The sequence below is a fragment of the Cherax quadricarinatus genome, chromosome 7, assembly GCF_038502225.1.
Source record: "Cherax quadricarinatus isolate ZL_2023a chromosome 7, ASM3850222v1, whole genome shotgun sequence".
NCBI classification, from domain to species: domain Eukaryota; kingdom Metazoa; phylum Arthropoda; class Malacostraca; order Decapoda; family Parastacidae; genus Cherax; species Cherax quadricarinatus.
The window spans coordinates 59,781,092-59,806,193 of record NC_091298.1 but is presented as its reverse complement, the minus strand read 5'-3'; the positions used below and the strand labels follow the sequence as shown (position 1 = coordinate 59,806,193).

The following is a 25,102-nucleotide window of genomic DNA, read 5'->3' as shown; positions in this document are numbered from 1 at the left end:
AAACTGCTTCGAGGAGAAATCCCAAGATTTTTCTGAGGCTATCACTCCTGCTACCCTTGTTCATCTACTTGTGGATAGATATCTAGGCGTTGGTTGGCTGTTATCAGTAGTAACTTGTGTGGTACAGTATTCCCACTGTGTAACTATCATTTACAATACTGTAGCAGCACAGTTATATAATCATGTGGACAATTATCGTTATTATATTATATTCACAAGAAACTTCAGGTTATTAAATTTTGCTTATACAAGGTAGATATACCTTCGTATATACATGTAGCTGCCTCTGAGTCAAGCTATCACCACGGTATCGAGTACGACGTTAACGCTATCGTTGATAAGAGACGTTATCTTCCTGCCTCCCAGCAAGTCCTCTTGTCAGTGTTAGACTACTTACACCTACATGTTCTCTCGCTCTTACTCTCCTCTACAATACTTCTCAACACATCCAACAAGAGCTCCCTGGTACATAGTTTAACATCGAAAGGTAAGGAATAGTATTTTGAGATAGTTTCAGTTGCTAATGGAAGACTTAGCTATGCTTTACTATTGAGTACAAGTTGAGTTGCAATTGTCAATTTCGTGACCTATAATAATCCGTAAAATTTTGCCGTATTAGTGCAAATTCTGTATTCTGTTAATCTTTTATTTTTATAGTTCCTTGATAATGTGAGAAGTCACGAAAGCACTTGGAATTTCACTATTTTTTCAGTGGTTGTTCAGCGCATATATATATATATATATATATATATATATATATATATATATATATATATATATATATATATATATATATATATATATATATATATATATATATATATATATATATATATATATATATATATGTATATATATATATATATATGTCGTGCCGAATAGGCAGAACTTGCGATCTTGGCTTAAATAGCAACGCTCATCTTGCCATATAGAACAAGTGAAAATTTGTGTATGCAATAATTTCGCCAAAATCATTCTGAACCTAACGAAAAAAATATATTTGATTGTGTCTGTTTAGTACTAAATTATTGTAAACGTATTTAAAATACATTTTGTTGGGTTAGGCTAAAATAAATTGTTCTTGTTATAATAAGGTTAGGTAAGTTTTCTAAGTTCCTTTTTGTGCAAAATTATAAATTTTTATATCAACAATAATGAAAAAAATATATCTTTAAACGTATAAGAGAAAATTATAGAAAGGACTTAATTTTAAATGAGTTCTTGCTAATTGACCAGTTTTACATATTCGGCACGACATATATATATATATATATATATATATATATATATATATATATATATATATATATATATATATATATATATTATATGTATATACATTCATTATAGAAATACTGAGAAGTTTATGTGTCAGTGTATATATTCTGAGTAGTTTCATCTCTATATTAGGTATTCAAGTATTCTTGCCCAGTGAAGTAGATAGGCTTTAACCCCCCCATTAACCATTACGTAAATCATGGAATGTACTTTATTACTTTGTAAATAATATCTCCATCCATCAATTTTCCTTTCCAAAACATAGGCTATCTGTTAACTTTGTTCCAGTCACAGTAATGTACCTTTTATTTCGTCTCGTTAATTTATTTCTCCTGTTTTAACTTCCAGTTTATTGTGTTCAGCATCTTGACTGGTGTAGTTCACAAGCTGCCTCAGTAATCATGGCACTCAAAAGGATTAATAAGGTAATTTAACTTCCTCGATGTTAATTGCTTTGAGTTGAAAGATTTTGTGATGAACATAAATATTACGTTGGTGCTTTGTTTTGGGTCGAGTGTTAACGTAATTATATGTTCAATATATGTCCTTGTTTTGCGAATCTTACTTTTAAAAATCTAAAATTTACTTAATTGTTTTCCAAAGATATTCAAAAAATTCTTATTTACACACACACACATGCACACACACACACACACACACACACACACACACACACACACACACACACACACACACACACACACACACACACACACACACACACACACACACACACACACACACACACACACACACACACACACACACACACACACACACACACACACACACACACACACACACACAAAAAAAAAGGTTCTTAAATACTGTACTAGATTTTTTCTAATATACTTCTATTATTTTATAGGATATAGAGACCAATAATTTTAATTTCTCTCAGCTTGCATATGCTAAGAGTTAATATAAGTCTCTTATTTTAGGCACAGGATATATACCCCGAGGGGTGAGCACGGATCATCTATATAATTAAGACCTATGTCAGTAAACACTTGTCCTGTTTCCTGGCGAATACAACAGCTTTGAGAAGTGTATTTCTTTCACCATATATATATATATATATATATATATATATATATATATATATATATATATATATATATATATATATATATATATATATATATATATATATATATATATATATATATATATATATACTCACAGTTTATTTTAATCCCTATTTTGGGAATTCAAGTATTCTTGTCTAGAGGTAAAAATGTTACCGTGCAGCCTAATGAGCCTAGTGTAGTAGGTAGGCATAAAAACCACATTAACCAGTCAACCTATTACTTTGAATCTCGTTATAAATGGTTTTGAAAACTGACAAGTTGAAGATTGAGACCATAAAGTTTCCCATATGTTGGATAAGTGTCTCAATCTTCAACCTTGAATCTCATACAGACATGTTATGTACACTGAGAACAAAATGGCACAATACCGCGACGAACAATTCACAAATAACATGCATACAGGAGAGATTTACAAAGTCACACAAATACGAAAGTGTTGGTGTGACTTTGTAAATGGTCCAAGTCGAATCGAAATGTTCTCGTAAGCTTCTCTCTCCTATATGCGGGTTATTCGTGTATATACACTGAGAGTCTACAGTATCTATACTCCCTTTAGGAGATGAGAGACCTGGAGAGGGACCCTCCCGGCCAGTGCTCCGCAGGACCCATAGGAACTGACCCTTTCCACTGTCAAGCTACCATCATGGGCCCTGAAGACACGCCCTACGAGGGAGGACTGTTTGATCTCAGAATTGACTTTCCTGAAGACTACCCGTTTCAGCCACCCAAGGTATATTTATTATTATTAGTAGTAGTAGTAGCAGTAGTACTAGCTGTTGTAGTAGTAGTTAGAGCAGACACCACTCCCGCGAGCCCTCCTACGGGGGGAAGGTGGCAGAGCCAGAGCTTGCTACCACCTGCACCTCACAAGACTGCCATTCCCACGAGCCCCCTCGGACTGGGAAGATGGCAGACCAGAGGCCTAGCTTCATCCTACGAGCCCCGTGAGGGCGTGGAATGGGGCTAGGCCTGAGGACGGTTGGTCCCGGAAGATGAGGAGGTACTTGTACCTTCTCCCATAGGAGACATAGGTCTTAGATACTTCCAAGACAGGGAGACAAGGCCGGGTCACCATCTGGAAAAGAGATACTTCCAAGACAGGGAGACAAGGCCGGGTCACCATCTGGAAAAGACCCGGGCCAGGAGAGTACCGGTGAATCAAGAAGATGAAGATTATAACAGATAAATGAACAAACAACCACTGGGACATTTATTACTTCTACATTTCACTCTCCAGGCTTAATAAAGCTCCTGGAGAGCGAAACGTAGCCTTAATAAATATATCATTAGTTGCTCGTATCTCTAATTTACCAAAAACTTCATCTCACAAAATTCTTCTATTTTTACCAGGCCATATAAGCAAATAAAATGTTATTCTATACAGCCGAATGAAGATAATTTAACTAATTAATGTAATTCCATCGTTTTAAAGGTTTGGTTTACGACGAAGATATACCATCCCAACATTAGTGACAGGGGCAGCATCTGCCTCGACATCCTCGACAAGAACTGGAGCCCAACTCTCTCCATATCCAAGGGTTAGCCTTCAATAATAATGATAATAATAATAACAATTATTATTATTATTATTATTATTATTACTACTACTGCTACTATTATTGATATTATTATTTCGTTAAAACATACATGAATACAAAGAGAACAAATAACATGTAATTCTGGAATGATAACTATTGTGTGTCAAACTTAAACTTAAATTTTGAAGGGGTAGACCGTTTACATAATGGTTATAATAATATTTTTTTAAAGGAGTGGACCTGGTAAACCAGCGGAAGGCCTCAGTCAAATCACCGAAAGCTCCAGCTTCGAGTAATCATATGACTAAGACATCATCAAGTAACACTTGTCCTGTTTCCTGACAAACCTTACCTAACTTAACCTCACCGTTGAATCAGTGGAAGCATTCGGTGAAAAGACCAAAATCTTCAGTGGTGGGTCATGATATGTCTTACACCCGCGTCAGGACATGCTTGTCCTGTTTCCTAACGAATCTTTCCTAACCAACATAGATGTACGGGCAGTCGAAAGATTGAGACCTGTGTCAGGGACACTAGCCAACCAACCTAAGGAGAAAGCATAGTATATATTCAGAGAGGTGTATATCTCTTAGAGAATGTCGAGAGTTTACTTTAATCCCTAATCTTAGTTCATGTAATGTTAGGTAAGATTCGTCAGGAAACAGGAAAAGTGTTTCTTGACGCGGGTCTTGGTCATATGGTGACTCACCATTGGAGTTTTTGGTCAATTGACCGAGGCCTTCCGCTGGCTTATCAATCCACCCCTTTAAAAATTAAATACTGATGGCCTTGACTTCTCCCTCAGTACTGCTGACCGTCTGTGCCCTTCTAACGGACCCCAACCCTCAAGACCCGTGGAGGGCAGACATCGCTGACCTCTACATGAGAGACAAAGAACAATACGAGAACGAGGCTAGAATCTGGACCCAGAGGTATGCGTCAGGCTGAAGAGAAGCTCCAACCTCTTCCAAAAGCTGAAGGAAGACTCCAGATTCTTCCAACAGCTGAAGACTCCAGACTCTTACCAACAGCTGAAGGAAGACTCCAGACTCTTACCAACAGCTGAAGGAAGCCCTGAACTCTACCCAACAGCTGAAGAAAACCTCTAGACTCTTTTAACAACTACAGACTTCCTGACAGCTGACTGAAGACTCCGGACTCTTCCAACAGCTGAAGGAAGACTCCCGATTCTTCCCAGCAGCTGAAGGAAGACTCCCGATTCTTCCCAGCAGCTGAAGGAAGACTCCAGACTCTTACCAACAGCTGAAGGAAGCCACTGAACTCTACCCAACAGCTGAACAAAGCCTCTGGACTCTTCCAAAACATGAAGAAAGCTTCTGGACTCTTCCAAAAGATGAAGAAAGCTTCTGGACTCTTCAAAAGATGAAGAAAGCTTCTGGACTCTTCAAACAAGTAACGAAATCCTCGGCAGTCTTCCAACAGCTTAGTCACCTCATTCTCTTTCCAATAATTAATGTTTTGTGTGTGTAATTTTCTCCTGTTTCTGTCAGTAAGGATCTTAGCAACATTGCAAGTGTTACTACCAGAATATATTTCATTAACATTTCCTGATATTATTAAGATGTTAATAAATATACCCAGACTCACAATTTAATAAAATAAAAAAATAGATTAGTGTTTCATTCAAGCAGTTTATTAAATAAAGTTACACTGCCATAATCCGCAAGGGCACAATAACGTAAAACCATCGGATAACATAACATATAATAGGTTATATTTTTAGTTATATACATGTGCTGTTACACATTCATGCAATAAGTACTAATGGTTATAATCATAACCATGATTATTGAAGACGTGGACCGGTAAGCCAGCGGAAGTTCTCGGTCAGATGACCGAAAGCTCCAGCTGCAGGTCACCATATGACTAAGACCCACCTCAGGAAACACTTGTCCTGTTTCCTGGCGAATCTCGCCTAACTTGAAGGACCCTCGCGTAGTCTATAGGCTTTAATTAAATCCCATTAACCAGCCAATAAAATACTGGGGCATGGCATATAGGTAACTGTACTGTCCGTAGAATGAAAATCACATTGGTTGGAACAAGTCATTGGTAAGCAATTTGTTCATGATTGTAGCCATGTATAAACGTAAATAACCATTCTTACAGAATTCATTACCTTTGTAACTTGTGAGCTCATTACCTTTGTACCTAGTTCAGCTATCAAAACTTTGGGGACCCAGTCCCTGGACCCATTACGTACCTCTGTAATCTGTAAATACCTTTGTATCTTGTCATGATTGTGACCAGACCTACCTGGAGTTCATTACCTTTGTAAATTGTGAGTTCATTACCTTTGTAAATTGTGAGTTCATTACCTCTGTAACTTGTTCAGCTATCAAAACTTTGGAGTCCAGTCCCTGGACCAGTTATGTACCTCTGTAATCTTTTGGCTACCGCCCACAGGATGGGTATGGGGTGCATAATAAACATTAAACTAACTAACTAAGCCACAATAACCTGGAGGGACCAACTAACCTACAATACCATGTCTGGAAAAATTCATTGCTTACCCGCAATACCGTGGCTGGAATGGTTCACAACTAACCCACAATACCTTGGCTGGAACAATTCACAACCCACAACACCCTGGCTGGAGCAATTCACAGCCCACAGCCCCTTGGCTGGAACAATGTACAACCCACGATACCCTGGTTGGAACAATCTACAACTAACCCACAATGCCGCAGCTGGAAATATTTACAACCCACAGTACCCTGGCTGGAACAGCTCAACTCTCAATACCCTGGTTGGAGCAATTCACAGCTAACCAAGAGTCCCGTGGCTGGAACAATTCACAACCCACAGTACCTTGGCTGGAACAATTCACAACCCACAGTACCCTGGCTGAAGGGAGGGTGGGAGGGAGAGAGAGAGACACTTCAGATATTCTCAGAAACACGTCATTGTACCAACACATATCCAAACACAAAAAAATCACGATAATAATCGCCATTTGCTGATAGGTGAGAGATACCAGACTGGTTTGCTCAGATAAGATAATTCATCGAAGCCAGATCTTCCTCACTAACTAGTCAGTGGTGAGAGTGGTGGCTGAGGTAGATCCTCACTTAAGTACGGTAATATATATGTGTGTTGTTTTATTTGTTAGGATTATTTATTTATTATTAAAGATTCGCCGGTATTCTCCCGGCCAGGGCCTTTTCCAAGTGGTGGCCCGGCCTTGGCTCCCTGTCTAGGGAGTGTCTGAGACCTAAGTCTCCCATGGGAGGAGGCACAAGTACCCCCTCATCTTTGGGACCAACTGTCCCCAGGCCTAGCCACATTCTCCGCACTCACGGGGCTCGTAGGGAGAAGCTAGGGCTCTCTGGTCTGCCATCCTCGCCCCAAGGGGGATAATGGGAATGACAGTCTTGTGAGCTGCAAGCTCTGGCTCAGGCACCTACACTACCATAGAAGGGCTGGGCATGGTGTCGATCTTTGTCAGGAGACGACATGTCTCCTGACACGGGTCTTAATAATATATGAGACCCGTAATATGTGATTTTTGGTTATATTAATTTATTTCAGGACATATTATTATTATTATTATTATTATTATTATTATTATTATTAAGAACATAAGAACATAAGAACGAAGGAACACTGCAGAAGGCCTACTGGCCCATGCGAGGCAGGTCCAAGTCTCCTACCGGCTTAAGCCAATGCACCCAACCTAGTCAGGTCAGGTCACATTGACTTAAGGGAGGAACACGGCAACCGACCTGGTAGCACAAGCTATCAGGTCTAACTCACACCCACCCACATCCACTCATGTATTTATCCAACCTATTTTTAAAGCTACACAACGTTCTGGCCTCTATAACGGTACTTGGGAGTTTGTTCCACTCATCCACAACTCTATTACCAAACCAGTACTTTCCTATATCCTTCCTGAATCTGAATTTTTCCAACTTAAAACCATTGCTGCGAGTCCTGTCTAGGCTAGATATTTTCAGCACACTATTTACATCCCCTTTATTTATTCCTGTCTTCCATTTATACACCTCAATCATATCCCCCCTAATTCTACGTCTTTCTAGAGAGTGCAGATTCAGGGCCCTTAGTCTATCCTCATAGGGAAGGTTTCTGATACATGGGATCAACTTTGTCATCCTCCTTTGTACATTTTCCAGAGAATTTATATCCATTCTGTAATAAGGTGACCAAAACTGTGCAGCATAATCTAAATGAGGCCTAACCAAGGATGTATAGAGTTGAAGAACAACCTGAGGACTCCTATTATTTATGCTTCTTGATATGAAGCCAAGGATTCTATTAGCTTTATTGCGAACACTTATGCACTGTTGTCTTGGTTTCAGATTACTGCTAACCAGAACTCCTAAATCTTTTTCGCAATCCGTAATATTAAGATCTACATTATTTAGTTTATATGTGGCATGGTTATTGTCCTGTCCAACATTTAGAACTTTGCATTTGTCTATATTAAACTGCATCTGCCACTTCTCCGACCACTGCATCAGTCTATTCAAATCTTCCTGGAGTGCTCGAATGTCCTCGTCAGAATGAATTCGACGGCCTATTTTGGTGTCATCGGCAAACTTGCCGATGTCGCTCTTTATGCCCTCATCTATGTCGTTTATGTAGATTGTGAACAGCAGGGGGCCCAACACTGACCCCTGTGGAACACCGCTCGTGACACTTCCCCACTCTGATTTCTCCCCATTTATGCAAACTCTCTGCTGCCTATTTGTCAACCATGCCTCTATCCAGGAAAAAATTTCTCCTCCTATTCCATGTGCTTTAATTTTCCTCAATAGTCTCTGATGTGGGACCCTGTCAAAAGCCTTACTGAAGTCCATATACACAATATCATATTCATTACCATGATCTACCTCCTCAAATACCTTAGTGAAAAAAGTTAATAAATTCGTAAGGCAGGAACGCCCCTTTGTAAAACCATGCTGAGATTCGTTGATTAATTTATGCTTTTCAAGGTGGCTACGAACTGCCTCGGCAATTATTGATTCCATAAATTTTCCCACTATGGAGGTTAGGCTTATTGGTCTATAGTTCGAAGCTAAGGACCTGTCACCTGTTTTGAAAATAGGTATCACATTTGCCATTTTCCACTTATCTGGCACCATGCCAGTTTGTAGTGATATGTTGAAAAGATTAGCCAAAGGTGTGCTAAGCTCCTCTTTACATTCCTTTAGAACCCTTGCATACAGTTCATCAGGGCCTGGGGATTTGTTAGGTTTTAATTTATCTATTTGCCTAAGGACCATGTCACTAGTGACCCTAATAGTGCACAGTTTATTATCGTCCTGTTCTACATAATTTATCATTACTGGAATATCGCTGCTATCCTCCTGTGTAAAAACTGAGAGGAAGTATGTGTTAAAAATTCTACACATTTCCTTATCACTGTCAGTGAGCTGACCCGAGGAACTTTTGAGTGGGCCTATCTTGTCCCTGATCTTACTTCTGTATACCTGAAAGAATCCTTTTGGGTTAGTCTTCGATTCTCTTGCAACTTTAACCTCATAATCTCTTTTTGCTTTTCTAATTCCCTTTTTTATTTCTCTCTTTAACTGAATATATCGATTTCTCAATTGCCCCTCTCCTCTTTTGATTTGCCTATATATGCCTCTCTTTTGACCAATCAGATATTTTAATCTATTGTTCATCCATTTAGGATCATTTTTGTTTGATCTGATTTCCCTATTTGGAACATAATTTGACTGAGCAGCTAGAACTATGCCCTGGAAAGCATCATATCGGCAACCATCACCACCTACCTGACCCTTAGTCAGGTCATTCCAGTTCAGCCCACCTAAGTAATTTTTCAGTCCTATGAAATCAGCCAAGCGAAAGTCAGGGACGGAGACTTGATTGCCATTATTAGGGGAATTCCATGATATATTAAAACTGAGTGATTTGTGATCACTTTCCCCAAGCTCATCATTAACCTCAAGATTATTAATTAGTGTTTCCCTACTGGCAAGAACCAAGTCAAGGATGTTATTTCCCCTAGTTGGCTCTGTCACAAACTGTTTTAAAAAACAATCCTGGATCGTATCAAGAAAGTCACCTGACTCTAAATTTCCTGTCAAATTGCTCCAGTCAATCTGTCTATAGTTGAAATCTCCCATTAGCACAACATTTTCGTGTGTAGATGCCTTACGAATTTCGTCCCATAGAAGTTTACTGCACTCCCTATCAAGATTTGGGGCCCTGTAAATCACACCCAAAATTAGTTTTTCTCGGCCCTCGAGAAGCTGTAACCAAACAGATTCAGTGGCTGACGCTTCTAATTTAATATCTTGTCTAACACAACAATTTAAATTGTCTCTGACATACATCGCTACTCCACCACCTTTCCTGTTGACCCTGTCAGTGTGGAATAATTTATAGCCTTGTATGTGACATTCAGAGGGCATCTCTCTATCTTTCAGATTGAGCCAGGTCTCTGTTATAGCAATAATATCTATGTTTCCTGCACTTGCAATTAATCTTAGCTCATCTATCTTATTTCTTACACTCCTGCTATTAGTATAGTAAACCTTAAGGGAGCTAGTCCCTTGCTGCCCTCTGCTGTCCCCCTTTGTTTGCTGACCTGATCTATTGTCTTTATTTATAACTTCATGCTGAATGCCTTTTATACATTTACTGTTTCCAACCCAAGTGTTGCAACCTGCTTGTTTCCCACACACACCCATACCTCTATCTTCCATCAGTTTAAAATCATAGCCATTTCACCAATGGCCTTCTCAATCGAGTCCGCAAGTGCTACCACCCCAGCCCCAGAGAGATGTACCCCATCCCTTGCATACATATCATGTTTGCCATAAAAGTTGTTCCAGTTGTCAATGAATGGGACTGCAAGTTCCTTGCAGTATCTGTCTAGCCAGCAATTTACACCAATTGCCCTAGACAACCATTCATTTCCTACTCCCCTTCTAGGCAAGATGCTACATATGATTGGGATCCCTCCCTTAGACTTAATGAAATCTATAGCTGACCTGTACTTTTCTAGCAGCTCTTCTCTCCTACCCTTCCCAATATCATTTCCACCAGCACTGAGACAGATAATGGGCTTGCTCCCATTACCTGACATGATATTATCCAGCCTGTTGACAATGTCCCCAACACCAGCTCCAGGGAAGCACACTCTATCTCTCATCTTCTTATTCCTATTACAAAAAGCACGGTCAATGTATCTTACCTGAGAGTCACCAACCACAAGAATGCGCTTACCTCCATTAGCAGGGGCAGTAGTACCCTTACCTTCACTGGCCACTGAAGTACATTCATCCTGAAGAACAGAGAAGCGATTTCCTACCTTCAGATCTTCACTCTTAACTTTCCTTACTCTGATGCGCCTTCCATTACTGTGAACTACTCGCCACTTGTAGCAGGTGCTGGGCTGCACCTCACTGCTGGTAGCCGTTGCTGCCTCCCCAACTACAGCCTCCTCACAGCGAGAGACAGACTGCACCTCGCTGCTAGAAGCCTCATTCCCCACAACTCCAGCCACCTCACACTCTCTCCCAGACCCCTTGAAGTGGTCCTTCAGCCTCCTAATCTCCTCCTGGAGAAGCAAGACCTCCTCCTTCAACTCTCCAACCTCAATTTTTAAAACACTGCAGAAGCAAGCCATGCTTTGTAACCGTCCACACTAATCCCCAAAGCAGCTCAGGGTCTGTGACCTCACGTGACGACTGAGCGAAGAGCATTCCTAAATAGTTAAATCTCCGTGCACTGATTTGCATACTTTACGGTGCCCCGTTGCCTGGTGGTTAATAAAGCTCTCGCTTCACAGGGCGGTGTCCGGGTTCGATTCCCGGTGAGGGTAGAAACACTGGGCGTGTTTCTTTACACCGGTTTGTCCACGTTCACCTTCTTCTTCTTCCTCTTGATTCGCCGGTACTCTCCCGGGTCTTTTCCAGATGGTGACCCGGCCTTGACTCCCTATCTTGGGAGTGTCTGAGACCTATGTCTGCCATGGGAGGAGGTACAAGTACCTCCTCATCTTCCGGGACCAACTGTCCCCTATTTTGGAAATTAAAATATTCCTTTAAATTTTGGGAATTAAAATATTTCGCTTAATAATATTTAGGAATAACTATATTGTTTAAAGTTAACCTTAACCCTATTTAGATATTAAATATTTTTTAAAGTTATCCTTAACTATTTAGTAATTAAAATAGATTTTTAAGTTATCCTTAAACACTATTTTAGAAATAAATATTTTTGAATGTGTGTGTGTAGGTAAGTTACGAGCCAAAGTCGATAGACTTGAAACCTAAGGAATTTTACTTTTTCACCCCTCAAGGAAGGTTCCTTGATGTTGGTGAGGGGCTCTTGATTTAGGGAATTAGATCTGTGCTCCAGTTCCCCGAATTAAGCCTGAATGCCTTCCACATCCCCCCCCCCCCAGGCGCTGTATAATCCTCCGGGTTTAGCGCTTCCCCCTTGATTATAATAATAATAATTTACTTTTTCAGGTGTACGTGACGGCAGGTGGGTGTAATTACAGGTGTGGCGAGGTACAGGTGTGGTAATGGAGGGTGTGAGGGAGGTCAGACACCTGGGGAATGGTACCTTTGGTACAGTGTACCTCGTGGAGAAGGACCAGAATCTTTATGCATTGAAGAAGGTAAATTGCACCGTATAAATCTGTTTATTATTATTATTATTATTATTATTATTATTATTATTATTATTATTATTATTATTATTATTATTATTATTATGTTTATAGAGGGGCCACAGATATATCAGATCACTTTCTAGTTGTAGCTACACTGAGAGTAAAAGGTAGATGGGATACAAGGAGAATAGAAGCATCAGGGAAGAGAGAGGTGAAGGTTTATAAACTAAAAGAGGAGGCAGTTAGGGTAAGATATAAACAGCTATTGGAGGATAGATGGGCTAATGAGAGCATAGGCAATGGGGTCGAAGAGGTATGGGGTAGGTTTAAAAATGTAGTGTTGGAGTGTTCAGCAGAAGTTTGTGGTTACAGGAAAGTGGGTGCAGGAGGGAAGAGGAGCGATTGGTGGAATGATGATGTAAAGAGAGTAGTAAGGGAGAAAAAGTTAGCATATGAGAAGTTTTTACAAAGTAGAAGTGATGCAAGGAGGGAAGAGTATATGGAGAAAAAGAGAGAGGTTAAGAGAGTGGTGAAGCAATGTAAAAAGAGAGCAAATGAGAGAGTGGGTGAGATGTTATCAACAAATTTTGTTGAAAATAAGAAAAACTTTTGGAGTGAGATTAACAAGTTAAGAAAGCCTAGAGAACAAATGGATTTGTCAGTTAAAAATAGGAGAGGAGAGTTATTAAATGGAGAGTTAGAGGTATTGGGAAGATGGAGGGAATATTTTGAGGAATTGTTAAATATTGTTGAAGATAGGGAAGCTGTGATTTCGTGTATAGGGCAAGGAGGAATAACATCTTGTAGGAGTGAGGAAGAACCAGTTGTGAGTGTGGGGGAAGTTCGTGAGGCAGTAGGTAAAATGAAAGGGGGTAAAGCAGCCGGGATTGATGGGATAAAGATAGAAATGTTAAAAGCAGGTGGGGATATAGTTTTGGAGTGGTTGGTGCAATTATTTAATAAATGTATGGAAGAGGGTAAGGTACCTAGGGATTGGCAGAGAGCATGCATAGTTCCTTTGTATAAAGGCAAAGGGGATAAAAGAGAGTGCAAAAATTATAGGGGGATAAGTCTGTTGAGTATACCTGGTAAAGTGTATGGTAGAGTTATTATTGAAAGAATTAAGAGTAAGACGGAGAATATGACAGCAGATGAACAAGGAGGCTTTAGGAAAGGTAGGGGGTGTGTGGACCAGGTGTTTACAGTGAAACATATAAATGAACAGTATTTAGATAAGGCTAAAGAGGTCTTTGTGGCATTTATGGATTTGGAAAAGGCGCATGACAAGGTGGATAGGGGGGCAATGTGGCAGATGTTGCAGGTGTATGGTGTAGGAGGTAGGTTACTGAAAGCAGTGAAGAGTTTTTACGAGGATAGTGAGGCTCAAGTTAGAGTATGTAGGAAAGAGGGAAATTATTTCCCAGTAAAAGTAGGCCTTAGACAAGGATGTGTGATGTCACCGTGGTTGTTTAATATATTTATAGATGGGGTTGTAAGAGAAGTAAATGCGAGGGTCTTGGCAAGAGGCGTGGAGTTAAAAGATAAAGAATCACACATAAAGTGGGAGTTGTCACAGTTGCTCTTTGCTGATGACACTGTGCTCTTGGGAGATTCTGAAGAGAAGTTGCAGAGATTGGTGGATGAATTTGGTAGGGTGTGCAAAAGAAGAAAATTAAAAGTGAATACAGGAAAGAGCAAGGTTATGAGGATAACAAAAAGATTAGGTGATGAAAGATTGGATATCAGATTGGAGGGAGAGAGTATGGAGGAGGTGAATGTATTCAGATATTTGGGAGTGGACGTGTCAGCGGATGGGTCTATGAAAGATGAGGTGAATCATAGAATTAATGAGGGGAAAAGGGTGAGTGGTGCACTTAGGAGTCTGTGGAGACAAAGAACTTTGTCCTTGGAGGCAAAGAGGGGAATGTATGAGAGTATAGTTTTACCAACGCTCTTGTATGGGTGTGAAGCATGGGTGATGAATGTTGCAGCGAGGAGAAGGCTGGAGGCAGTGGAGATGTCATGTTTGAGGGCAATGTGTGGTGTGAATATAATGCAGAGAATTCGTAGTTTGGAAGTTAGGAGGAGGTGCGGGATTACCAAAACTGTTGTCCAGAGAGCTGAGGAAGGGTTGTTGAGGTGGTTCGGACATGTAGAGAGAATGGAGCGAAACAGAATGACTTCAAGAGTGTATCAGTCTGTAGTGGAAGGAAGGAGGGGTAGGGGTCGGCCTAGGAAAGGTTGGAGGGAGGGGGTAAAGGAGGTTTTGTGTGCGAGGGGCTTGGACTTCCAGCAGGCATGCGTGAGCGTGTTTGATAGGAGTGAATGGAGACAAATGGTTTTTAATACTTGACGTGCTGTTGGAGTGTGAGCAAAGTAACATTTATGAAGGGGTTCAGGGAAACCGGCAGGCCGGACTTGAGTCCTGGAGATGGGAAGTACAGTGCCTGCACTCTGAAGGAGGGGTGTTAATGTTGCAGTTTAAAAACTGTAGTGTAAAGCACCCTTCTGGCAAGACAGTGATGGAGTGAATGATAGTGAAAGTTTTTCTTTTTCGGGCCACCCTGCCTTGGTGGGAATCGGCCAGTGTGATAATAATAAAAAAAATATTATTATTATTATTATTATTATTATTATTATTATTATTATTATTATTATTATTTATTATTATATACTGCTTAGGTGTAATAAATTGTTATAACTATGACCATAATATTTAAAACCAGCGGAAGGCCTTGGTCATATGATCAAAAGCTCTAGCTGTGGGTCATCATATGACTAAAACCCGAGTCAGGAAACACTTGCCCTGTTTCCTGACAAACATTATACCTACCATCAAACTCTTCACAATATATTCACGTATTAAAAGATATGTATATTTTTTATTGAAAGCTATAGAAAGTTTAAATCCCTGTAAATAGTTCTTTATCTTCATTATCCATCATTATACACCTAGGAGCGAGCTTCCTACACAGTGAGGAGACTCGAACTTCCTCTACTCATACTCAGTAACCCACACGAATTTAGCGCTTCACGGACATGCTTCCCCAGTTTTATTTCGCATTGTATGTTACATTTTTATCCCTTTACAAAACTTATTAATGGAGGTTATGAACAATGAGGGACCCAAAAATTGACCCTTGTGGAACGCTTCTGTCATCAGCATTCCCTGTTGTTTTATCCGGCAGATTGACCTGAGCAAGATGTCGACTAACAGCTGGAGTTACCAGGTCAGGGAAGTGAGGCTCCTACAGCAGCTGAGACATGAAAACATCGTCTCCTACGAGGTGAGTGATAGGTACCACATCCCCATGTCAGTAGACAGGACATGTTTCAGTATACCAGATCTGAATTGTTACACTTCATCACACTTGCATCTGTATATGTCTTAAACATCAATTCCTTCCCCAGGATTACTGTAAGATAGGTATGGAGATTCATCTGTTGATGGAGTACTGTGATGGTGGCAACCTGCACACTCACATCCAGAGAAGGAAGCGAGCTAGCACACCCTTCCCAGAATGCCAGATCAGAGACTGGACCACCAAACTCGCATCAGCTCTCCAGGTAAGTATTAACCTCGACTGCTGTAGCCGAGGGGTGAGAGCCGCGGCTCTAGCTACACACAAACCAGGGTTAGAAATTCCTACCTAGAACGGAGTAAATAATCCAGGTAACGCCAGGATAATGAGGATTTGTGTGCTGAACGTAGGAATCCGTGTTTCAACCATTCCTCAAGACGATATACTCTGCTGTGTGAGAGAATGTTCCTTGTGTATAAATGAGACCTATGTGCACCACTTGGGTGTCTAATATTGTGGAAAAGTTTTGTCATTCAGCGGCTCTGTCAATCCAGTACAGAAAAAATGGTGAAACGTATCCATAATAAAGATATCCAAGTGTTGTACAAGCATCTCAGTCATCAACTTGTTGATTTTCTATCCCGTTTGTGATCATATCTGTTCCCTGTGTATGGAAGGTTATTACCCATCGTATCCGTGTAGGAGTAATAGCGTATCAATCCCTGACACGGCAGAATCATATTTATTTCGTTTGGACAGATTCTATGTAATTTGAGTCACCTTTTATTTTACATAAATAACCAGATATTTATAACAGTTTATTATCAGTATTTTAAAAGGCAGTTGTATATAATCTGTATATATCATGTGTTTGTATACACTTTTTTTCTCCTCAGTACTTCCACAGCTGACTAGTAATTAGGTTCTTCTCGCAGTACCTACACCAGAGGAATGTGGTACATAGGGACGTGAAGCCTATGAACATCTTCCTGACCAAAACTGGTGGTCTCAAGCTTGGCGACTTTGGTCTGGCTCGGGTCCTAAGCCCGACCTCTGATCTGGCCACTACTGTCATCGGTACCAGGGCTTTCATGGTAGGTCTCTGTCCCTCTGTCTCTCAGCTTATACAGTCCCTAAATGCAATTAGAGCAGTCAGGAGTCCTGAAGTTGTTATAGTATGTACAGTTCGTAAATATCAAAATTTTAGATTATATATACTAATGGAAAAATAGGGTTAGTGTGGAGAATATAACGTGCAAAGCATAACTGTGCTGGCTACGAGAAATTATCTTGAAGACCTCAGTCTTGGTGACTAAGACCACACAAACTGGTTAGCTGCAAGCCCTTTTTTATATATCTAAATTGAATACAATGAGAATGTGCCGCTACCTTATTCTTAACAGTTACATGAGAGAAGCAAAATTGTTTCCCAGTCATATTCCATCACACAGGATGGTTTACATACATAGTTGTAAACTCTGTTAGCCTGAGCTAGAAGATAATGTCAAGTATTCAGTTAGGGGTTTAGTAGTTACGGGAACCATAGATGGAACACTTCAGTAGGGCAATAAGGACATCTTCAAGTATTCCATGAAAGTTTCAGTAGTTACTGGAACCTGAACGGTTAAGTTCCAATTCCGAAACGTTTCGCCTACACGGTAGGCTTCTTCAGTCGAATTCAGAGGAGGTAGCAGAAACAGTGGAGATCTAGAGACAATGTAATCAGTCCATCACTCTCAAAGTAGTTTAGATATGGTCAGTCCCTCAACTTAGAGAAGAATTCTGCTCCATATTGAAGTACAATGTGAAGCTGAAGCATCAGGATGGGGACTTACACAACCAAAGGTGAGGCGCAGAAGACAGAAGAAGTGAGGACCACTAGTAGAAGCAATAATGTAATAATTGAGAATCAGTGCAGCAAGCCTACTGGGTAGTTCCCTCTCAAATCCAACTTTTCTCACTCGTAACTAGTGGTCAGGCAATAAAATTGTCGATGACCTTTGTACCAAGATACCGTTGTGGTGCAGCGTCTGACAGTGTGACTATAATAAGGGTATGCTATACCAACACGTAGATAAATACGACACATGTGCAACAGTCAGGTATGTTTATTAAGATGCCTCAGTCTTGCATGTATGTCTTATCTACTTGTCGGTATTGTAAGCTAGTATTATTATTTTCACCTTCAAATCTATTGTTTCCCCCATGATGCGTGACTCTGTGGACATTACATTGTTTCCTGGTGATTCAGGCACCGGAGGTGTACAGCGGTGAGTCCTACGGCAGCAAGGCTGACCTGTGGGCACTGGGATGCTGCATCTTCGAGATTGTCACCTTCAGGTTCGCCTTCCCATTCACGAATGTAAGTGATAACCTCCTTCATCACCAGTGACTGTTATCATTATTATTATTATTATTATTATTATTATTACTATTAACAAAAGCTTAACTCGTAGGGGTTACACAACGCCGGGGAAACTGGAAATATTCGAGTCCGGAGACGATCTCTTGAATCGTCATAATTAATCGTTCTTTCATGGTTTGGCTTCATTATCCTTCATGCTGCACTCATTAGCTACTAACCGAGGTACAGTTATTTAACAGTATGCTGGTCAGAGGAGGTTAACCCCCCTTGTTTCCTCTCATCAGCTTCATATTATACTGCCTACTCTTGGTTGTGATCATATATCCAAATTATTACCAGAGGCACCTCATAACCCCTCTCCCCACAATAGCAGAAGACTGAGAATTCGTAATATGTATACAGAGTGGCCACAAAAACACTCCCTGATTTCAAACAGGTATAACATGTAACTTTATTGTAATATTCTTTCACAGTTAGTAGCTTCAGATGCAGGATTTCATTAAGTTTCATGTGGTACAGGCTAGTATTAAAGGCACTTAATGTGCGCCCCTCTGGTTGCTCGGCAAACATCGATGTGATAGTCCAGTTCGGTCCAGACGCTCTGCAGCATTATCTGGAGTGTGTGTGTGTGTGTGTGTGTGTGTGTGTACTCACCTATTTGTGGTTGCAGGGGTCGATTCATAGCTCCTGACCCCGCCTCTTCGCTGATTGCTACTAGGTCCTCTCTCTCCCTGCTCCATGAGCTTTATCATACCTCGCCTTAAAACTATGTATGGTTCCCGCCTCCACTACGTCACTTTCTAGGCTATTCCACGGCCTGACTACTCTATGACTGAAGAAATACTTCCTAACATCCCTTTGATTCATCTGAGTCTTCAACTTCCAATTGTGACCTCTTGTGTCTGTGTCCCTTCTCTGGAACATCCCGTCTTTGTCCACCTTATCTATTCCGCGCAGTATTTTATATGTCGTTATCATGTCTCCCCTGACCCTCCTGTCCTCCAGTGTCGTCAGGCCGATTTCCCTCAACCTTTCTTCGTAGGATAATCCCCGTAGCTCTGGGACTAGTCTTGTTGCAAACCTTTGCACTTTCTCTAGTTTCTTGACGTGCTTGACTAGGTGAGGATTCCAAACTGCTGCATACTCCAGTATGGGCGTGACGTAAATGGTATACAGTGTCTTGAACGAATCCTTACTGAGGTATCGGAACGCTATCCGTAGGTTTGCCAGGCGCCCGTATGCTGGAGCAGTTATCTGATTGATGTGCGCCTCAGGAGATATGCTCGGTGTTATACTCACCCCCAGATCTTTTTCCTTGAGTGAGGTTTGCAGTCTTTGGCCATCTAAACTATATTGTGTCTGCGGTCTTCTTTGCCCTTCCCCAATCTTCATGACTTTGCATTTGGCAGGGTTAAACTCAAGGACCCATTTGCTGGACCAGGCTTGTAGCCTGTCCAGGTCTCTTTGTAGTCCTGCCTGATCCTCGTCCGATTTGATTCTTCTCATTAACTTCACATCATCTGCAAACAAGGACACTTCTGAGTCTATCCCTTCCGTTATGTCGTTCACATATACCAAGAACAGCACAGGTCCTAGGACTGACCCCTGTGGAACCCCGCTTGTCACAGGCGCCCACTCTGACACCTCGTCATGTACCATGACTCGTTGTTGCCTCCCTGTCAGGTATTCTCTGATCCATTGCAGTGCCTTTCCTGTTATGCGTGCCTGATCCTCTAGCTTTTGCAGTAACCTCTTGTGAGGAACTGTGTCGAAGGTCTTCTTGCAGTCCAAAAAAATGCAGTCGATCCACCCCTGTCTCTCTTGTCTTACTTCTGTCACCTTGTCATAAAACTCTAGTAGGTTTGTGACACAGGATTTTCCTTCCCTGAAACCGTGCTGGTTGTCAATTATACACTTGTTTCTTTCCAGGTGATCCACCACTCTCCTCCTGATGATCTTCTCCATGACCTTGCATACTATACACGTTAGTGATACAGGTCTGTAGTTTAGTGCCTCATGTCTGTCTCCCTTTTTAAAAATTGGGACTACATGTGTGTGTGTGTGTGTGTCCTTACCTAGTTGTGGTTGCACGGGTCGATTCATAGCTCCTGGCCTCGCCTCTGCTCCCTCTCTTAGGACCCATGGAGAGATGTTATCTGGCCCCATCGCCTTTGAGGTATCTAGCTCACTCAGCAGCCTGTATTGTGTGTGTATGTGTTCAACTAGTTGTGGTTGCAGGGGTCGATTCACAGCTCCTGGCCCCGCCTCTTCACTGGTCGCTACTAGGTCACTCTTCCGTGTGTGTGCGTGTGCAGAAAATAATATAAACTTCCAAGCGCTTTCGTGATTTCTCACATTATCAACACATTTATGTAATCTGTATGGCCTTATGACTGTAAACCTGTGTAAATCATTAATAACGTGTGTAAATATCTGTAAATGAAGCGTGTTTATATAGGTGCAGGTGCCAGCTGGATACAACCCACATCTGCAGCAGCTGATCACAGCTTTGGTCAGCTATGACCCCAAGACCAGACTCTCAGCCCAGCAGGTACTCGACCACCCCTTCCTCGCTCACCACAACACCAGTGAAGCTGGCACCCCAGTGTTCAGTGCAGGCGATACCCTGGTGCCCAATGCAGGTGAAAGCCTGGGGGTCAATCAAGGTGACACTCAGGTCTTCAGAGTCCGTGACACTCAGGACAGTCACTCTGAGGTAATTAATAGCACTCTTTCAACAATCTTTTTATAGAGTACACAGTTTTTAAGTACTAATAAGAAATGTCATATTTCTTCGTCAAAATTTATTTTACGTAAGTTCTTCTTTATTATGTTATAACTTCAAACTTTACTCTCTTAAGACACATACAGATTATGAATTATTAGGGTTACTTAAGCTAATTCCCTGGGTAGCTTTAAGAATATGTTAGACAAATACATAGGCCACTATAATATAATAATGATATACAATGCCGTCAAGTAGATAAACCTGCTTTTCTTATGTCATTATTATTTTTTAATGTAATGCACCTGACTGCAGATCAGAGTCATCATTAAGGACATAGATGACAGGAAGTTCTCCCTCAACGTCAGCTCCTTCCTGACGGTGTTGGAGCTGAAAAGGAAGCTGCAGGAGTCGTCCGGTATAGACGCTGACTCTGTCAGCATCGTCTTCGGCCAGGTCACCCTCAACGACAAGAAGATGCTCAACAGCTACAACATCCACTCTGGCAGCACACTTCAAATCTTCCTCAAGTTCCTGGGAGGTGTGAGCTTACTGTGTGGAGGGTTGAGTCTTCAGTCACTCAGCTGAGCGACCAATGAGGATCCAATTCTGCATATAACTATATTAATAATTTTCGAAGGGGCATGTTTTTTATATCTTGACTCTAGAAGTTTGTCAGTGGATTCGACCCTTAAACTCAACCATAACAACGGCAGTCTGATACACAGCCAAGGCTGGAGGTGAGCAAGTAAACTTTATGAAATTAGAAAATTTCTAATGAACGCATGTACCCCTTTATCATCCAGTGATATTATTATTAAGAATCTTTTGATTTAATTCCTCGTGCTATATACGCTCTCCTTAGGAAATTTCTAGTGCAACTGTGGAAAATATTGTATATTTTCTGAAATAAAGTGTACTTTTGCATGTAAATTAGTGAAATACATTGTAGTTAGTAAAAATTATTTTGGAAATAAAAAATGGAACCAGCGACGGGGGTAGAGTCGCTTGGAAGGGACGCTATATTTGAACTGGGCAAGACGGAACGTTAGTGAAATCGTAAGAATATTCAATTCAAAGTTTATTCTCTATAAAGATTACAATGTTGAATATACAGAATTTGGTTGTTGTGTGGTTTACATGTAGTTAAATAATGATTACAGAGTGTACCACTAGAACGCCTAGCATGGCTAGGCATTTCGGGCAGACTTAGTTTTATTCTTAATTGTAAAATATTACAAATTATGAGGTAAGTTGGTATTATGGCTGACTAAATACTAGTTTGTGAGTTTAGCAATGTGAATGCTTTTGTTTTCGCACAGTACATAGTTTCAGTATTGGAGTATCATAGGATTCATTATTTTAAGATTGAGATTAATATTTCTGTTTATGGTCAAATGGGTGAGTGAAAGTGTGAACCACCAGCTGGTATTCGTGTAGTTAGTTGATGGGGTGTATCAGGGAGATAAGATGTTTTCTAATGGTAGTTTTGAAGGTGATGAATGTGTCTGCAGTTCTAGAGTTCTCAGGTAGGGTGTTCCAGATTTTAGGGCCTTTGACATACATTGAATTTTTGTAAAGGTTTAGTCGGACACGGGGAATGTCGTAGAGATGTTTGTGTCTGGTGTTATGCCTGTGGGTTCTGTCACAACTATCAAGAAAGCGTTTTAGGTCAAGGTTGATATTGGAGTTTAAGGTCCTGTAGATGTAGATTGCACAGTAGTAAGTGTGGATGTACTGAACAGGGAGTAAGTTTAGATCTATGAAGAGTGGGGGGTTGTGTTGTCAGGGATGGGATTTAGTGATTCTTACTGCAGCTTTTTGTTGGGTTATTATTGGCTTTAGGTGTGTTGCTGCAGTTGATCCCCAAGCACAAATAGCATAGGTGAGGTATGGATATATAAGTGAATGGTATAGTGTGATAAGGGCAGTTTGCGACACGTAGTATCATATCTTGGAGAGGATCCCAACCGTTTTGGATACTTTTTTGGTTATGTGTTGGATATGGGTGCTGAAATTCAGGTTGTTGTCAAGGTATAGGCCTAGGAATTTGCCCTCATTATGTCTGGTAATTAGAGTGTTGTCGATCTTAATGTTAATTTGTGCATCTCCTGCTCTGCTACCAAACATAATATAGTAGGTTTTGTCAGTGTTAAGCGTAAGTTTATTGGCTGTCATCCAAGTCGATATTTTGATCAGCTCCTCGTTAACAATGGTGTTGAGGGTGGCAAGATTAGGGTGAGAGATGACATAAGTCGTGTCGTCAGCAAAGCGAATGGGTTTCAGGGGTTGGGATACGTTTGGAAGATCATTGATGTATATGAGGAAGAGAAGGGGACCAAGGACACTTCCCTGCGGAACTCCAGTATCAAGTGGCCGTGTTGTTGATGCTGTGTCTTTAATGGTGACATACTGATACCTATTAGTAAGGTAAGATTTGAAATAAGCAAGCGCATGGCCTCTTATACCGTAATGGTCAAGTTTGTGGAGTAGGATGTCGTGGTCTACTGTGTCAAAAGCTTTTCTTAGGTCAATAAAAATTCCTAGTGGATATTCCTTATTTTCCAATGCTGTGTAAAGCAGATCTAGCATTTTTATGATTGCATCATTAGTGCTTTTATTTTTCCTGAATCCAAATTGGCAGGGGTTGAGTATGTCTTGTGTTGTTATAAATGAATATAGTCTCCTGTGCACGAGTTTCTCAAAGATTTTGGATAGCAATGGTAAGTTTGATATTGGCCTATAGTTGTTTAAGTCTGTAGGGTCACCACCTTTATGTATTGGTGTAACCCTTGCCATCTTGAGTAGTTTCGGGAAGGTGCTAGTTTCTAGTGACTTGTTAAAAAGTAATGAAATAGCATGCGAAAGGATATGGGCCGCTCGCTTGTACAGTAATGGTGGGACATTAGACAGATTCCCTGAGTTGTTTTTAAGTGACTTTATAATCTCGGTGACTTCCGAGGGCTCAGTTGGTGCAAGATAGAAGGAATTTGGGAAATTCCCATCTAGGTAGTCCCCGGCATGGGCATTGGTATGTGGGATTTTATTGGCGAGATTAGATCCTATGGTTGAGAAGAAGTCGTTTATCTTGTTAGCTGTGTCAGTGGGATGTAGTGGTGTTTCATTAGGTTTAGTTAGGACAATATTCTTGGTTTTTTTCAGTTTGTGGGTCCCTTGAATCTGAGAGAGTGTTTTCCAGGTCTTTTTTATATCTCCTCTAGTGTCTGTGAATCTGCTGGAGTAGTATAGTTGTTTGGCTTTCTTTATTACTTTGGTGAGAACTGATGAATAGTGTTTAAGAATATCTTTGTGTATTAAGCCCTGTCTATATTGCTTTTCATATTGGTGTTTCTTGTCAGTGGATTTCAGAATGGTACTGGTTAGCCATGGGCAACCAAGCCGTTTGTTTGTGATCTGTTTCGTTTTTATGGGACAATGTTTGTTGTATAGTCTAAGTAATTTGTTAAGAAAAATGTCTGTCCAGTCATCAGTACCATTGGCCTTGGTTGAAACCTCTCAAATAGGAGCAGAAATTGTAGGAGTTACAGTCCTACAGAATGTGAGAAACTAACAACTGGGCAGGACTCCGAAATTAGATGGGAAAAGGATAAGAATTACCCCATCCCCTAGATAAGTAATGTCTTTATAAGTTGAAATTCTGGCCAGTAGTTTCCTCATCTCTAGGCAGGATGGGGGGGTTGTGGATGACACACCAAGTAATCTCCAGACAAATTGGTGAGTGTTATTAATATAAATTACCCTACTGATATATAAATATGTAATGTATTCATTAATTAAAATGAATTTAACATACAGTCCATATAATTTATATAAATAAGTTTACCAGAATTACTGGTGATGTTTATTTCATTTGGAGTTAATATAGGTCCAGAGTGACTTGTGGAAGTATGAGATTAGTGGGTATTCGAAGGGTGACATTTTCTGGCGACCTAGGATGTCTCAAAATTCCTACGTTTCAATAACACTTGATAAGGAATAATTATCTTTGTTACAAATTGCTGGTATGGATCTTATGAGGTTCATCCAGGTAATTTAATATTCCACAACCATTAACTGTATATGTTTCCCAGCGTTTATGTTTATCTCAGAAGTATATCGTGCATTTTATCATATATATACCTATAAGTATTCTTATATTGTATAT

General features: G+C 40.5%; 2 protein-coding genes across 2 annotated transcripts; both read left to right on the top strand.

The window, feature by feature from the left end:
* The first annotated feature begins 331 nt into the window (after positions 1–331).
* LOC128686891 (ubiquitin-conjugating enzyme E2 D4) lies at positions 332–6,369 on the top strand. The gene is made up of 5 exons (XM_053774107.2): positions 332–487; positions 1,627–1,703; positions 2,926–3,099; positions 3,802–3,907; positions 4,713–6,369. Exons 2-5 carry the CDS (start codon positions 1,680–1,682, stop codon positions 4,853–4,855), a joined length of 447 nt encoding a protein of 148 aa, XP_053630082.1. The 5' UTR covers positions 332–487; positions 1,627–1,679; the 3' UTR covers positions 4,856–6,369.
* Positions 6,370–6,934: 565 nt separating this feature from the next.
* LOC128686889 (serine/threonine-protein kinase Nek4) lies at positions 6,935–21,864 on the top strand. The gene is made up of 8 exons (XM_053774106.2): positions 6,935–7,008; positions 12,400–12,551; positions 15,734–15,832; positions 15,957–16,112; positions 16,783–16,941; positions 18,099–18,209; positions 20,671–20,928; positions 21,253–21,864. Exons 2-8 carry the CDS (start codon positions 12,456–12,458, stop codon positions 21,523–21,525), a joined length of 1,152 nt encoding a protein of 383 aa, XP_053630081.2. The 5' UTR covers positions 6,935–7,008; positions 12,400–12,455; the 3' UTR covers positions 21,526–21,864.
* The last annotated feature ends 3,238 nt before the right edge of the window (positions 21,865–25,102 follow it).

What these genes read in the sequence shown, in the direction of transcription:
- LOC128686891 (XM_053774107.2), top strand. Translation starts at nt 1,680, where the DNA reads ATGGCACTCAAAAGGATTAATAAG. An exon ending in ACCCGTTTCAGCCACCCAAG is followed by an intron (nt 3,100 to 3,801) that starts GTATATTTATTA and finishes ATCGTTTTAAAG; the next exon opens with GTTTGGTTTACGACGAAGAT. An exon ending in AACTCTCTCCATATCCAAGG is followed by an intron (nt 3,908 to 4,712) that starts GTTAGCCTTCAA and finishes CTTCTCCCTCAG; the next exon opens with TACTGCTGACCGTCTGTGCC.
- LOC128686889 (XM_053774106.2), top strand. Translation starts at nt 12,456, where the DNA reads ATGGAGGGTGTGAGGGAGGTCAGACACCTGGGGAATGGTACCTTTGGT. An exon ending in AAAACATCGTCTCCTACGAG is followed by an intron (nt 15,833 to 15,956) that starts GTGAGTGATAGG and finishes TTCCTTCCCCAG; the next exon opens with GATTACTGTAAGATAGGTAT. An exon ending in CTCAGGACAGTCACTCTGAG is followed by an intron (nt 20,929 to 21,252) that starts GTAATTAATAGC and finishes ACCTGACTGCAG; the next exon opens with ATCAGAGTCATCATTAAGGA.